The sequence below is a fragment of the Amphibalanus amphitrite genome, unplaced genomic scaffold, assembly GCF_019059575.1.
Source record: "Amphibalanus amphitrite isolate SeventyFive unplaced genomic scaffold, NRLGWU_Aamphi_draft 000370F_arrow, whole genome shotgun sequence".
NCBI lineage: Eukaryota > Metazoa > Arthropoda > Thecostraca > Balanomorpha > Balanidae > Amphibalanus > Amphibalanus amphitrite.
The window spans coordinates 273,642-285,853 of NW_024881864.1; the positions used below are offsets into that span (position 1 = coordinate 273,642).

Consider the following 12,212-nt stretch of genomic DNA (forward strand, 5'->3'; position numbering starts at 1 on the left):
CATACCCTTGAACTTTTCTTCATAACTTTTTTGTTTTTAACCAATTAAATAAAATGTATGTCCTGAAGATAGACAATGACATAGCGCATCTTTTTGGTGTTAGTTTATATCTAGCACAGTTTTGGCACCAGAGGGGTTTGAATTTGACCAAAAATATCAGTAATAACACATAGACTCTCACCACTTAAGGGGTGTATAGCCAAACATTGGTCTCTTTAGAAGCTTCTAGACTCAAAACGGCTTACCCGATCTTCAAGTTTCTAGTGTCAGTCGATGCACAATTGATGTATCTAGAACATATCTGAACTGCATTCCGGGCAAGCTTTGCAAACTGCCCAACAGGTGGCGCTAACATAGCAACTTCAACAGGTGGCGCTAACATTTAGCAACTTTAGCGCCACCTAGCGGCAAAACTAAGAAAGGCAGGGTCTTCATTTTCAGATATGTTCTAGATACATGCAAGGGCTATCGAATGACGGTTACCGGGTTTCTGTATCTTTCTTGGTTTAGCAGAAGAGGCATTTGAAGAACCATCCACATTGGTATTCAGGCCAAAACAGCCCTTAATCCTAAAGGGTTGGAATGCTTTACATAAGTGCATTTGAAAGGCTCTGGACCCAAAACTTCTGAACCGATTGTCAAGTTTCTGGTCTCATTCAATGCAGAATCAACGTGGCTTAAACATATTAAAAGCGCATTTTGATCAAGTTCCTAGATCTACCCAACAGATGGCGCGAACTTTTTGTGTGGTACGTGTAATTAAAACTAATAGTAATGCAGATGTGTCTGAAATATCTTACAACAGCTTTTAAAGAGCTTTTGATGGCCAGCAATGCTTAGCACCACCTGGGGGGCGGGTAGACCTCTGTGACATTCATCACAAGTGACCTTCATCCAATGATGGAGGCTGGTCTGGACACGATTGCTGGCTGTATGACAAGTCATACACCCCCCAAAAATTAGGTCTATTTACAGGGAACGACCAGCCCGTCTCCGCCCCATCAGGGGGCCAGAGACGACCGCCAGACTGGGTTCCCGCGCTGGCTGGAGCGCAGTAGGGTCGGGGTGACCAGCCCCTTCCCTGTGTCCAGACGGCAAAGTGCCGCAAAGGGAGGGTGACGGCTCCCTCCACGTCCAAGTGGCCCCGCGACCCCCAGCCGGGTCTTGGGGCCTCCTCAGCTCGCCCCCGTCAGACACCTGCCGACCGGGGGGCGACCAGCCAGCTGAGGCCGAGCGCTTGCCAGCGGTGCCTGGGAACACCCTACCCCCCTACCGGCCTGGCGGGGGGGGGGGGCACGGGGGACACCGCCGGCCTTCAGAGGGGCTGGCACTAGGGCTGATAATCCCGGGACTTTTTGGCAATCCCGGGATCCCGGGATTTTAGAAATGCAATCCCGGGATATCCCGGGATCCCGGGATTGAGCAGTTTTTATTTTAACCTGTCTACAAAGCAGAATTTTCTTGCAATATCGTATGTATATGGCGCATCCTTACCATCATAAACACAATACCAGGCATACACCTTCACCCCGAACAAATATAAGAGCATGAATGACATTGATCATTGTATTTCTTGTTTATATTTCGAGTCAGGATACAGTAGACGTGCCTACGGATTGTGGTCGTCTGACCAGCAGCATGTCCTGGTCACATTCACTTGTTACGGTAGTAGCACTTGAGGAAGCAAAGTGCATCAACGACTTCGTCGCCGAGACTCGACCGCACTTTTGTGACGATATTCCCGACAGTGGAAAACACTCGTTCTGATTCAACGCTCGTAGGAACTATGCCCTTCAGCCAGTTGTAGGACAGCGCTACCATGCCTGTCCTTCCTGAGATAGGTAAATTTTCCAATTCTTTCCTTATGGCCTTCGTCATCATCAGAGAAGATTGCGAAAAGTTAATCCCAGACGGGCATGAACTGGTGCCTTGCTCTGGAGCTCTAACCTCATCTAGAGCTTGTTGAAGCATCGACTGAAGAGACGGCGCTGATTCAGGATCATCAGCGTCCATCACTTCTGTATCTACACCTACTTCGGTATCATGCATCTGTTCTCCCAATCTTTCCATCATGTGGACAACTAAGTCCTGTGCTTCCTTGCGAGAGGCACTAGGAAAAATATCTTTCCAGTCTCTGTCTGCCGACATTTTGTTATGGAGCGATTGTAGGACTTTAGCCGCACGTGACCGTCTCTGTCGGATGCGCTGTTTCAACGCATCAGACAGTTTACATGCAGTCGCGCAGTCCTCCTTGTCAAGCGCGCTTAACATAAACTTTAGAGCAGCTTCAGCCTCCAATAGTCCACTTTCTCTCCTGCATAGCGCTTCTGCTCCGAGTTTCATGATTCTCAGGCAGCGAATGAGCGCAGGTATGGCGGCGTATTCATAATCATCGATCATTTTCATACGTTTGTCTCCTATGTCAATGAGTGCTTTGTGGACAGCTGCTTTGAGGTTATCAAATCGTTCTAGCATGTCATACAAACTATTCCATCGGGTTTTACAGTCTAGCACTAGCATCAGTTCCTGTCCACGCTCCTCTCTGACGTATTTCTGAAGGACTTCATTTCGTACGGGCGATTTTCTAAACCAGCGGACAATGTTTCTAATGCTTTTAACGACTGGAGAGAGCGAACTATGTAGTTCGTGGTGACCAGTAGCACCAGTAGTGTTTTCTTCCACGTTGTCGTCCTCATCCTCGTCATCACCGTCGGATTCATCTGACGAGTTCACCTGCAAGGCGACAATATCCTTACCTTATTAATCTATATAAGATGTACATATATTAAGGGGTCATCCTGCTGTGTTGGCTCCTCGGATTATTTGTAGATGAAGATTTACGACTCTTTATGCTTTAAGGAGAGTAATTGCGCGATGCGGATGAAACTGAGCTCGATGCTCTTAAGCCTTGTTCTCTGGGTGAAATGTTGTTTGTTCTTTGACTCTTATGAAGTGAAATCGCACAGTAAATGATACGAACTTTGGTGCACAATTTTCTACCATTTCGTCACTGTTATTCTATTTTCACGCTAGGTGCCTATATCAGATGTATGCATAATTGTATACTAAGCTCACCTGGTTAGGTCCACCACCACCACGGTCGTCATCTGCTTGTTCAGAGGTCTGCCCGGCGTCACCCGAGTACAGAGCATCGACAACGGCGAGGTGAACACCGTGTGCGAAGCAGAGTTGTTGCTCACATGGCAGTGACTTCCCGAATTTCACCATCACCGAAGCTCCGTCGGTTGTGACGCAGGTGACGTGCTTACTGAGTTCAAGGCCAAATTCTGCCAGCTTGCCCTGCAGAAGATCCAGACATTTCTCTGCTGGCATCGATCCGTGACAACGCGCGACACCGAGACCCCACATGTTACCTTCGCAGTGGACAGTCACGCTCATATAGCGACGGTTTTTCAGGGACGTATACTCGTCGATCGTAAGTGAGAACCGTTTGCCATTTGACAATTCTTCGGCCAGCTTCGCCTTCACGTCACACTTCAGGCGAGCACAGTGTTTGAGGACACGCCGGCGAATCGTGTTGTGATGGGTTGGAAGGTTTTTATATCCTTTAGCAGCCAAAAGTCCGCGTAGGTCCGGTGAGGTACAGAAAACTGTAAAAGGTATCCCATCTCTCGCGCACATTCTAGCTAGGATAGCATCCAGGTCGTCGTCCGTTTTGGAAACATAGTAGCAATCTAAGGTCTTCATTCCTTTTAGATGCGGTGCCGTGGTTTTAGCGCTCTCACCTTGACCTTCGCCGGACACGTTTTGCGGCGTCTCTCCGGATCGGGATGGTCCAGCAACACTCATACCACCATGCTTGCTCCTGAGGTGGACGTGAAGTCCTTTGGTGGAACCTCCAGATATTTTCAGTACCTTTTTACAAAGACGACACTTTGCTGTGTGGCCATCTTGACTTCTTAGATAATGTTCCCACACCGCACTGCCTTTAAATTCAGCAAAATCCGACATTTTGGCAAAGTTAGCTATAGCTTATCACAAAGGCACGTAATTAATAATTATTCACTAACGGTAACCATGCCCAGGGCGCCCGGCCAGCCTCATGGATCGTCCAGCCACGGGGCACTGACAGTAACTGAGCCACCAGACGTGCTCCCACAGTCACACAGAGAAGACAGCCGACCTCCTCCCACTCGATGGACTCGAATTCGATAGTCGGCATAGTATGTCATCGTGCAAAATGATCTGTTAAACCGAGTACGCGAGGGACGTCGCGGGGAGCGAGAGATGAGCCGAGAGAGAGCTCGTCTCTCGCCACATTGTGAAGGCTGAGACGGTGTGAAACAATGTTAATTAGGTATATATGTAACCAATACTTGTGCATAACGACTTTGCACGGCGTAAGTAAGATCTTTGGACATAAAACTGCACTGTAATGCGTTGTTACTCACTTACCTTTTTTTACATACCTACTATCAGCTACACTTTATGAACGATGTTTCTGTACGGAAAATATCGGGATCCCGAAATCCCGATGCTTCTAATCCCGGGATTCGGGATTAATACAATCTCGGGATCCCGGGATCCCGATCCCGGGATTATCAGCCCTAGCTGGCACCCCTGGAACAATGCGCCGCCCCGACGACGCGAAGCCGCACCAGAAACAAACACTAACCTTCCCCGCGACGCGTAGCTGCACGAGCAACAAACACTACTGCATCGCCGAACACTGGGATACGCTAGTCCTCGCTAGACTCGTCGTCCTCGGTGGCAGGTCGGGAGGGGACCCGGTCGAGCTCCACCAGCTCCTCCGCGGCTGGCGACTCCTCCAGCGCGGAAGCCATGTACTCCTCAATCCGAGCGAACAGCTGCCTCTGGGAGGTGCTGTCTACCTGGTGCCGAAATCGCTGTCCGTACACCCGTTCGGCGACCTGTGTGGAATGCCGTCTGTAGGCCAGGAGGCCGGTCACATCCGGATCAGCGGCGAGAGAGTCAGAAGCACCAATGCTATACTTCCCTGGTTGGATGGAGTTCTTGCCCGTCAGCCTTCTACGCATACTTTTATTTCTGAAAATCCTTGAATCATGTACAGATCCTGGCCACCCAACACATGCTTCCAAGAACTTGGCACATGCATCACATAGCAAGTAAGCTGATGGAATGAAACCGCTTTCTGTTGATGTATGCTTCCGGATCTTGGGTATTAACACGCTTGTTCATAGGGATATGGCAAGTGGCAACCATTCAGTGAGCCAACCACACCTTTCAATCGACGAGGGGCCTCAAAGCCTGCACTGACATCATCTTGTCTGTCTGTCTCTGACATCTTGATGGATGTACTTACTGCTGGTGCATGGTCACCAGGGCTGACGTGACTTAATTGATAAATGCCAGTGCTGTGGTTCTTCCAAGTTCAAAGAGCATGACAACCTTTCGCAGGCTTATGGTGCTTCCCAGATATGTAGGAGGTGGGGACCAACTACAAGGAAAGCTATTTTAAGCACATTCACTGTGATACCGTCCACACCGCTGGATTTGGATGCACCCATCTGTTTCAACGCTGCTGACAGTTCAGGTAGTGTCACAGGGTGCACTCTGAAAGAACCTGCACACACGCGAGGGGGCGGGATGGCAGTCTCTCCTTCAGCGGCCGCCGCGTCCAGTCCGCCGCCGTATGCGGTCCCACGGACGCCAAGTGGCGGTTCAGCTGATCGGCCCACGTCGGGTCTGTCGCAGCACTGTGATTCGCTCTCGGTTCCGGTTTCTGTGCAGCCACGACGTACTTCCGTATGCCCTTTCAGACTTCAGTGCACTCTTCTGGAGTGAAGGGACGTTCTAATCCATCCCACGTCTGAAAGTGTAACAACGTTTCTCTACGTTGTACTTTTCCGGATACACACGTGGCATTCAGCACCGATCCGAGAACTGTTTATTTCAAGGACACATCCCAGAGGTTCAATTTGGTAGCACTCAAGTACAGTTGGTAGCCTGACGTCATCACACTCCCCCGCTAGAATGTCTACTTCCCGTATTCACAGGTCCAACTTAATCGGAGCGTGACGAGTACGGCCCGAACGTCAGGGAACAATGCCGCCGTCTTCCTTGCGGATGTTTCGCTGAAACTCTACAGGATCCCCTCGGGGTGAGCCTCCTCCCGTGCAGTCCTCCTCCGGAACCTCCGGAGCACTCACAGCGTCAGGTGAAGACGGCGTGCGGGGGCTGCGGATCTGACTCTGCGTTCGGCTTCGGTTCTGCGACGGGGCACCCTGCCAGGATAGCTGAGGGCGAGTCCGTCTGGATCCTCTGGATCCTCATGCCAGTCTGGAAGTTTAAGCAATCACTTGAGGCATACTATTGTATATGTGCACAATTGTACATGTGCAGAGCATGTATCTATTTCTCACAAACATCTGGAATGATTGTGCTCAAAGTTGGTATGGTATGTTGTAATAGTTTAAACAGATCATAGGCTGCTTTCACATGTTAGCAATGACACAGCAGTGGACTCTGCTCACCTTGCACAACTACATGCCACTCACCTGCAGGTGAGCAGGGAAGAAAGGCCTGATGGAACTGCACCGTAGCACAGCCAAACTGGTCTGTGCAATCGAAGGAGCCCTCATCATGAAGTGTGCCGCATGACCAAGTTTGCCCCCTTCTGACACATGTTGCCACCATTCCATCTTCACCTGAATGCGCCAGTCCTTTCGCTGTACACATCTGGGTCTTGAGGAAACCTAGAAAGTGAAAAAATGACAGGCATCTGTTGTGTTGAATAACTGGTAACAAGGGGCTTGTTCAAATGAAATATCCTTTGTAACTATACAGTTATATTCACTGCATCTTGATGCTACTCAGCTTTTCACAGACCATTGTTTAATAAATTGTCCTTATGGCGAACTGTTGTTATGGATTGTGATGTATCCACATTACAACATGAACAGAGACTATCTCACAAAACACATAATAAGAACAATACTAACTGCAATTTATATCCATTTCTAAAACATCCTCTCAGACTTAACTGAAAAAAGATATCCTCCATTTACCTGTGGAGAAATACACCCTTGCTTCCTTCAAACTGGTTGGAGCAGTTGCTAGCTAGGCATCTTGCAGCCTTTTTGAGCACTTGTGAGTTGCGCATATAACTGAACCTGAAAGATAGATACATTATTTGATCATTTTCTTGAGTCAATTACTTGGGCTACATTAGCAAGTAACTATGCATCAGGAAAGGATTTTCCTACTCGCTCACCACTGTACTCAGTTTGAAATATGCATTTACCAACTTTGCTCATAAAACCCAGGTCAATGAAGACTTAGGTATTTCAAACCATTTATATGGCAAGAGAAATATTGCAATATCCTACAGATCATTCTTAGTCTCAGTTCAATATACCGATCCTCACGGATATATGCGTATTGCGGTACTCGGAATATCGCAATGCGTTATCGCGCAAAGCTGGCCATCTAGAGTAGGTACAAGTAGTGTATGGGCAGAGTAGGTTCGCTCATCTCTGAACGCTCGTCGGGCAGTGTTACCGTCATTTGACGACCCGCTCCCCCGGTCTTGCCTGATCCACATGCAGTCCCATCCTTTCCCAAAACATGCTCTTCACTCTCTCCTTCTTTGCGTCCACGATTTTCTTCTGTTCCGCACTGAATATGGTCCACTGTTTCACACCTTCATCCGTCCGCTTTGTACGAAAGATGCACATTAAACTCAAAAAACCTGATCCAGGCGTGCATGGTGCTCAGTCCGAGCATCAAGGCCGACTGTGAGACGGGCCTGTCTTACCTGCCTCAGCTGATTGAATTGACTTGGCTTGGCTTGGCACACTGTACATACTGCCGTTGAGCTGGTTTCTGTTATGGCTGCTTGCACCTTGCCGTCAATCATGGTGAGCAGAAGTCGGAACGTCACGTTGACCGTCAGGTTTCCCAGTCTGACCTTGTGCTGCTCTAGCTGTGAAATCTGCTCACTCCAATAGGCCGCCTCTGCCCTGCTTCGCTGTGCCATCTCCCGGCAATACTCTAGCTTCAGCGGCCGCGCGAACCGACTAGAAGATGGAGTGCGGTTATGGCAGATGATGCTTTTGCCTTCCGTCAGCTGCAGCGGTACGAGGGAGGTAAACAGTACCTGACTGTCCTCGGTAGGAGTCGACGTTCCGGCCTGCTTGTACACTGTAAAAAATAGCATGCCTGAGGTGCTAAATCCCGTGCCAAAAACAAGCACCTACAAGCTGCTAATTTGAGGTGCTAAACGGGTGCTAAACAACTACTAGCAACCTAGCACCCTAAAGCTACTTAAAGCTAGTATTCAGTTAGCAGGGTACAGATGCTACCAGCATGCTAATAAGGTTCTAATGTTAAGCACCTTATGGGTACTACTTAGTATCCACACTACTCCCCTATGGGTCGGTGCCAAAAACCAGCACCTTAACCCGCGCCCGGCTGGGGGTCCTGGATTTCCACGCCCTGCTGGGGGGGGGGGGTTTGAACACCCCCTTGTAACTCGGCTCCTGGGCCACGTAGCGATACGCGGAAGGCGGCGTTCGAAAGAGCGTAAAAAATAATGACGAAATCACTTTGGTCAATTTTTTGGTCAGGTCAAAGGTGAGGTCACCAGAGGTCATTGAAGGCAAAATTTCGCCGATTTCCAGGTCGAATGTCGAAAATTTCCAAGAAGCCAACGCATAGCTCGGGAACCAATAGAGCTACAGCGCCGCGGAAAAGTGCATTCGATAGCCCTATTAACGCCCTTTCTGAGTAATTCTCTCAGATTTGACCTAACGTTAACGGTTTTGCCTGCAGGGGGCAAAAACTGCAAAAAGAAAACCAATATTTCTATCATACCTACAATGACCTGAGAAGAACAAGGACGCTTTATCAAATTTAATTAAAGTATCGCAATAGAAAAAAAACTGCGCTCGGTACCAACGATAATTGGCCGTCACTGTGATAATAAAAGAAGAACATTACCGTTACAACGAATTAGCTCAAAATAACTGTGGTTTATATAGCAAAAATTATTGTTGTTGACATTATTTGACCGACATTACTTGCCATCATTCTCACAACGTAAGACAAAATAAACAAAGCAATTGTGTGTACCCTTTAAAAACATTCGTGACGATACTTTGTTCATCGCTGCCGACCACACTTATTTCGAGAACAGATTCACCAACTTACCAAAGGACTGGTAGATGCGCATTCCAGCGGAAGTTGATGCGCTCATGATCTGTGCGGCCAGCCTCACGGACATCTTCTTGAAGGCATCTGGTTGCACATGCTCTGGTCCCAGCTTTGGAGCGGTTCTGATGGGTCGGTCTTTGTCTGCGTTGTAGAACGCTTTGATGTGTGACCATGACAATGTCTCGCCATCAACTTCCACATCATGCTTGAGGAGCCCGTTCCTGACGCATTTGAAGATGTGTGGAACATCGTGGAGAGCCATCACCGGCGTCCCGTCAACATCGAACTGGGGACTTGTCTCCGTCACCCCCAGCAGTCGGTACAGTTCCTGGTTGGGCTTCCCCATGTCACAGACCGTGGAGACCACAGTCAGCCCGGCGTTGCGCAGCTGACGCACAGCTGACATCAGCAGTGGCTCCATCACCCGTGCTGAAGCAGGTCCGGAGTGGAGAGTGTAGCCAATCGGCAATTTCCACCGGTTGGTGAGGCCTCTCGCCATGAAGACGAGAGCCTGTGTGGCAACACGTCCGGTCCGGCCCAGACCTCCCATATATTCGAAGCCCTCAATGATATCCTGAGGGCGGTTGTATACCAGTCGGGGCTTGATGGTGATTTCGTCAAATGACAAAATGACCATTTTGTCGAGGTGACTGGCCCCGTTTCCAAACTTATCCCGCAGAGCGGCAATGATCGCGGCATGAAAGCCGGTATTGAGCGAGACCTTCTCGACCTTGCTGCGCAGCAAACGAGGACTGGGCAGGATGAGGGCTTTCTGGAGGTGTCTGTATGCCTTGGGACTTTGGTAGTACAGAGCCAGAGCCATTACTGTTTCCTCCTTCGTATACCTTCTGCCATTCTTTCTCCTGCCACTCACACCTGTCATTTTCACTTGCTGGAGCAAGAACGTCCGCATCGGTCCCGGGAGGTCTGCTGCTCTCAGACTCTGTTCTGGTTTAACAGTTGGTTTTTTCTTGGCTTGTTTTTGCAGCTTCTTGCGTGCTCGGTAAAGCCTGCAGTAGAACTTGTTGTGCAGTCTCTTCTTTTCTTCCCTGCTCAGTGCAGCAGCCACTGCCTTGGATGGGAGATTGCCATCTCCAGCTGACACAGTGGTAGCACTGGCAGCTGACATGTTCGCGGCACTGGCAGCTTGAGTCACATTTTCTGGAGTCACTGGGATGTTTTCTTTGTCTTCTCCTGCAGTTCTCTTCGGTTTTGTGGCTTCTTCCCCCTTACAAAGAGCCTTTCTCTTCAGAAGTTTCATCTTTGGTGGATTCGGCACAGAGAACAATGTCGGCACAGCATCTCCTTTCAGCCTCCTGCTACCAGAGTTGTACTGAGATGGCTCAAAGTGATCGATACAGAGTGTGATGTTCTTGTGCAGGTACTCTGCTGATTTGTCAAGAAGATCCTGTCGCCTGCAGTTCTGCATCCACTGCTGACATCTGCAATGAAAGATAAAATTTGTTAACCCTCGCACTACCGGGGGTCTGAGCCACCTTCGCACTGCCGGGGGGGGGGGGGCACATATGTGCCCCCCAGAGATCTCGAAAACTACGCAACGTAGCGACAAGCGGCGAACGGCGTTGGATAGGGTGGGACAAGATCTAGAGGAAATACAAAGGTCATTTTTGTCTCAGGTAAAAAAAAAAAACGAGGTCACCAGAGGTCACCGAAGACAAAATGTTACGATTTTCAGAACGGGAATTTCGCGGTAGTTTTTCGGCAATAACTGATCTTCCCGAAAAGATAGCGGATCGATTCGAACGCCATCGTTCTTAGCTCGTCAAGGCGCATCGAATGATATATAATATGACCTCGAAAGGTCAAGTTGAAGACTTGACCTCAGGTCAAGGTCATGACCTCACCGAAATAGGTCATGTTGCATATCATTTGATGCGCATCGACGAGACAAACACAATGAACGTCGAACGGAGTCTCTATCTCAATTCAATCACAAGTTATTGCACAAAAACCGTTGGTGACCTCAGGTGACCTCGGATGACCTTTTAGGTCTTTCAGGTGATATATTTCAGTTGAACCATCAACAGGGACCAATAATATCACGCTTCTATGCGTATTGGGCGAATTGGGTGGCATTCAGAGGGAGTTGAAATTTCTCCCATAGACTTATAATGGGGAGGTCAGAAAATTGACCTGACCTTAGGTCACCGATATAAAAATTCCGAGATATACGTTTTGATGATGTTCATACCCTTCTTCCATCCTGTGAGTTTCAAACTGTTCCATTCACTGGTGTGGCCTTGGCGCACCCGCAAAGTTGAGAAAACACACTTTGAGGTCACTTCACTTAAACTGCTCTGGTGACCTGACCTTAGGTGACCTGGGGTAAAAAAATTCACACAATGTGCGGAAATGTTGTGGGAACAGGTATGCAAAATTTGGCGGCGATGCGCGCCGCCATTTTTTTAGCTATCGCGGAAAAACCTCAGGCCCCCCCCCCTGAAGATTCAGAAACAGATTCAAATGTTGGCTTTTCACTGGTGGAAACTGTGTTGTGCGAAATTTTGCCAGAGCTTGCAATGTTTGTCAAACAGGTGAGTGTGCACCTTGTGTGTCCAAATATAGAAACACAGCGTTTTCATATTTGGAACAATGATCGCCTCAGCTTTTCTTTAAATGGAACATTGCTTCCAAATATAGAAATGTTTCTATAAATGGTACTGAACAGCCAGTGCACCCTACTGGGTTGGAGCCAGGAAAGCACAGAAACTGAGGACAGTGTACAAGTACTGTGGGCCGTTGCCTACCCAAATTTATTCATAACATATTTTAAGCACTAGGGCAGCTCATGAAAAGATTGGACGAGAAGATGTTCCTCCATCCCACTTTTTACAAAACCTTTCAAACATTTCCATGCCACTGTGTGAGTCGGAGTTCTGCATTGACAGCATTAATCCACAATGTGTTTTTTTACTTGGTAGCAATATATTACTTTTATTATTTGAACTATATAAAATATAACCACCTATGATTTAAAAAAGATGGGCAAGTTACATAGGTACGGAATTAATGTCAGTTTTGGGAAGATATGAATG

At 48.3% G+C, this 12,212-nt stretch overlaps 1 protein-coding gene across 1 annotated transcript; it reads right to left on the bottom strand.

The window, feature by feature from the left end:
* Positions 1 to 1,552: 1,552 nt before the first annotated feature.
* On the bottom strand, positions 1,553 to 4,303 carry LOC122389746. The gene is made up of 2 exons (XM_043382069.1): positions 3,076 to 4,303; positions 1,553 to 2,733 (listed from the first exon to the last, which is right to left on the bottom strand). The coding sequence occupies exons 1-2, from the start codon at positions 3,970 to 3,972 to the stop codon at positions 1,654 to 1,656; spliced, it is 1,977 nt and encodes a 658-aa protein (XP_043238004.1). The 5' UTR covers positions 3,973 to 4,303; the 3' UTR covers positions 1,553 to 1,653.
* Between the last annotated feature and the right edge of the window lie 7,909 nt (positions 4,304 to 12,212).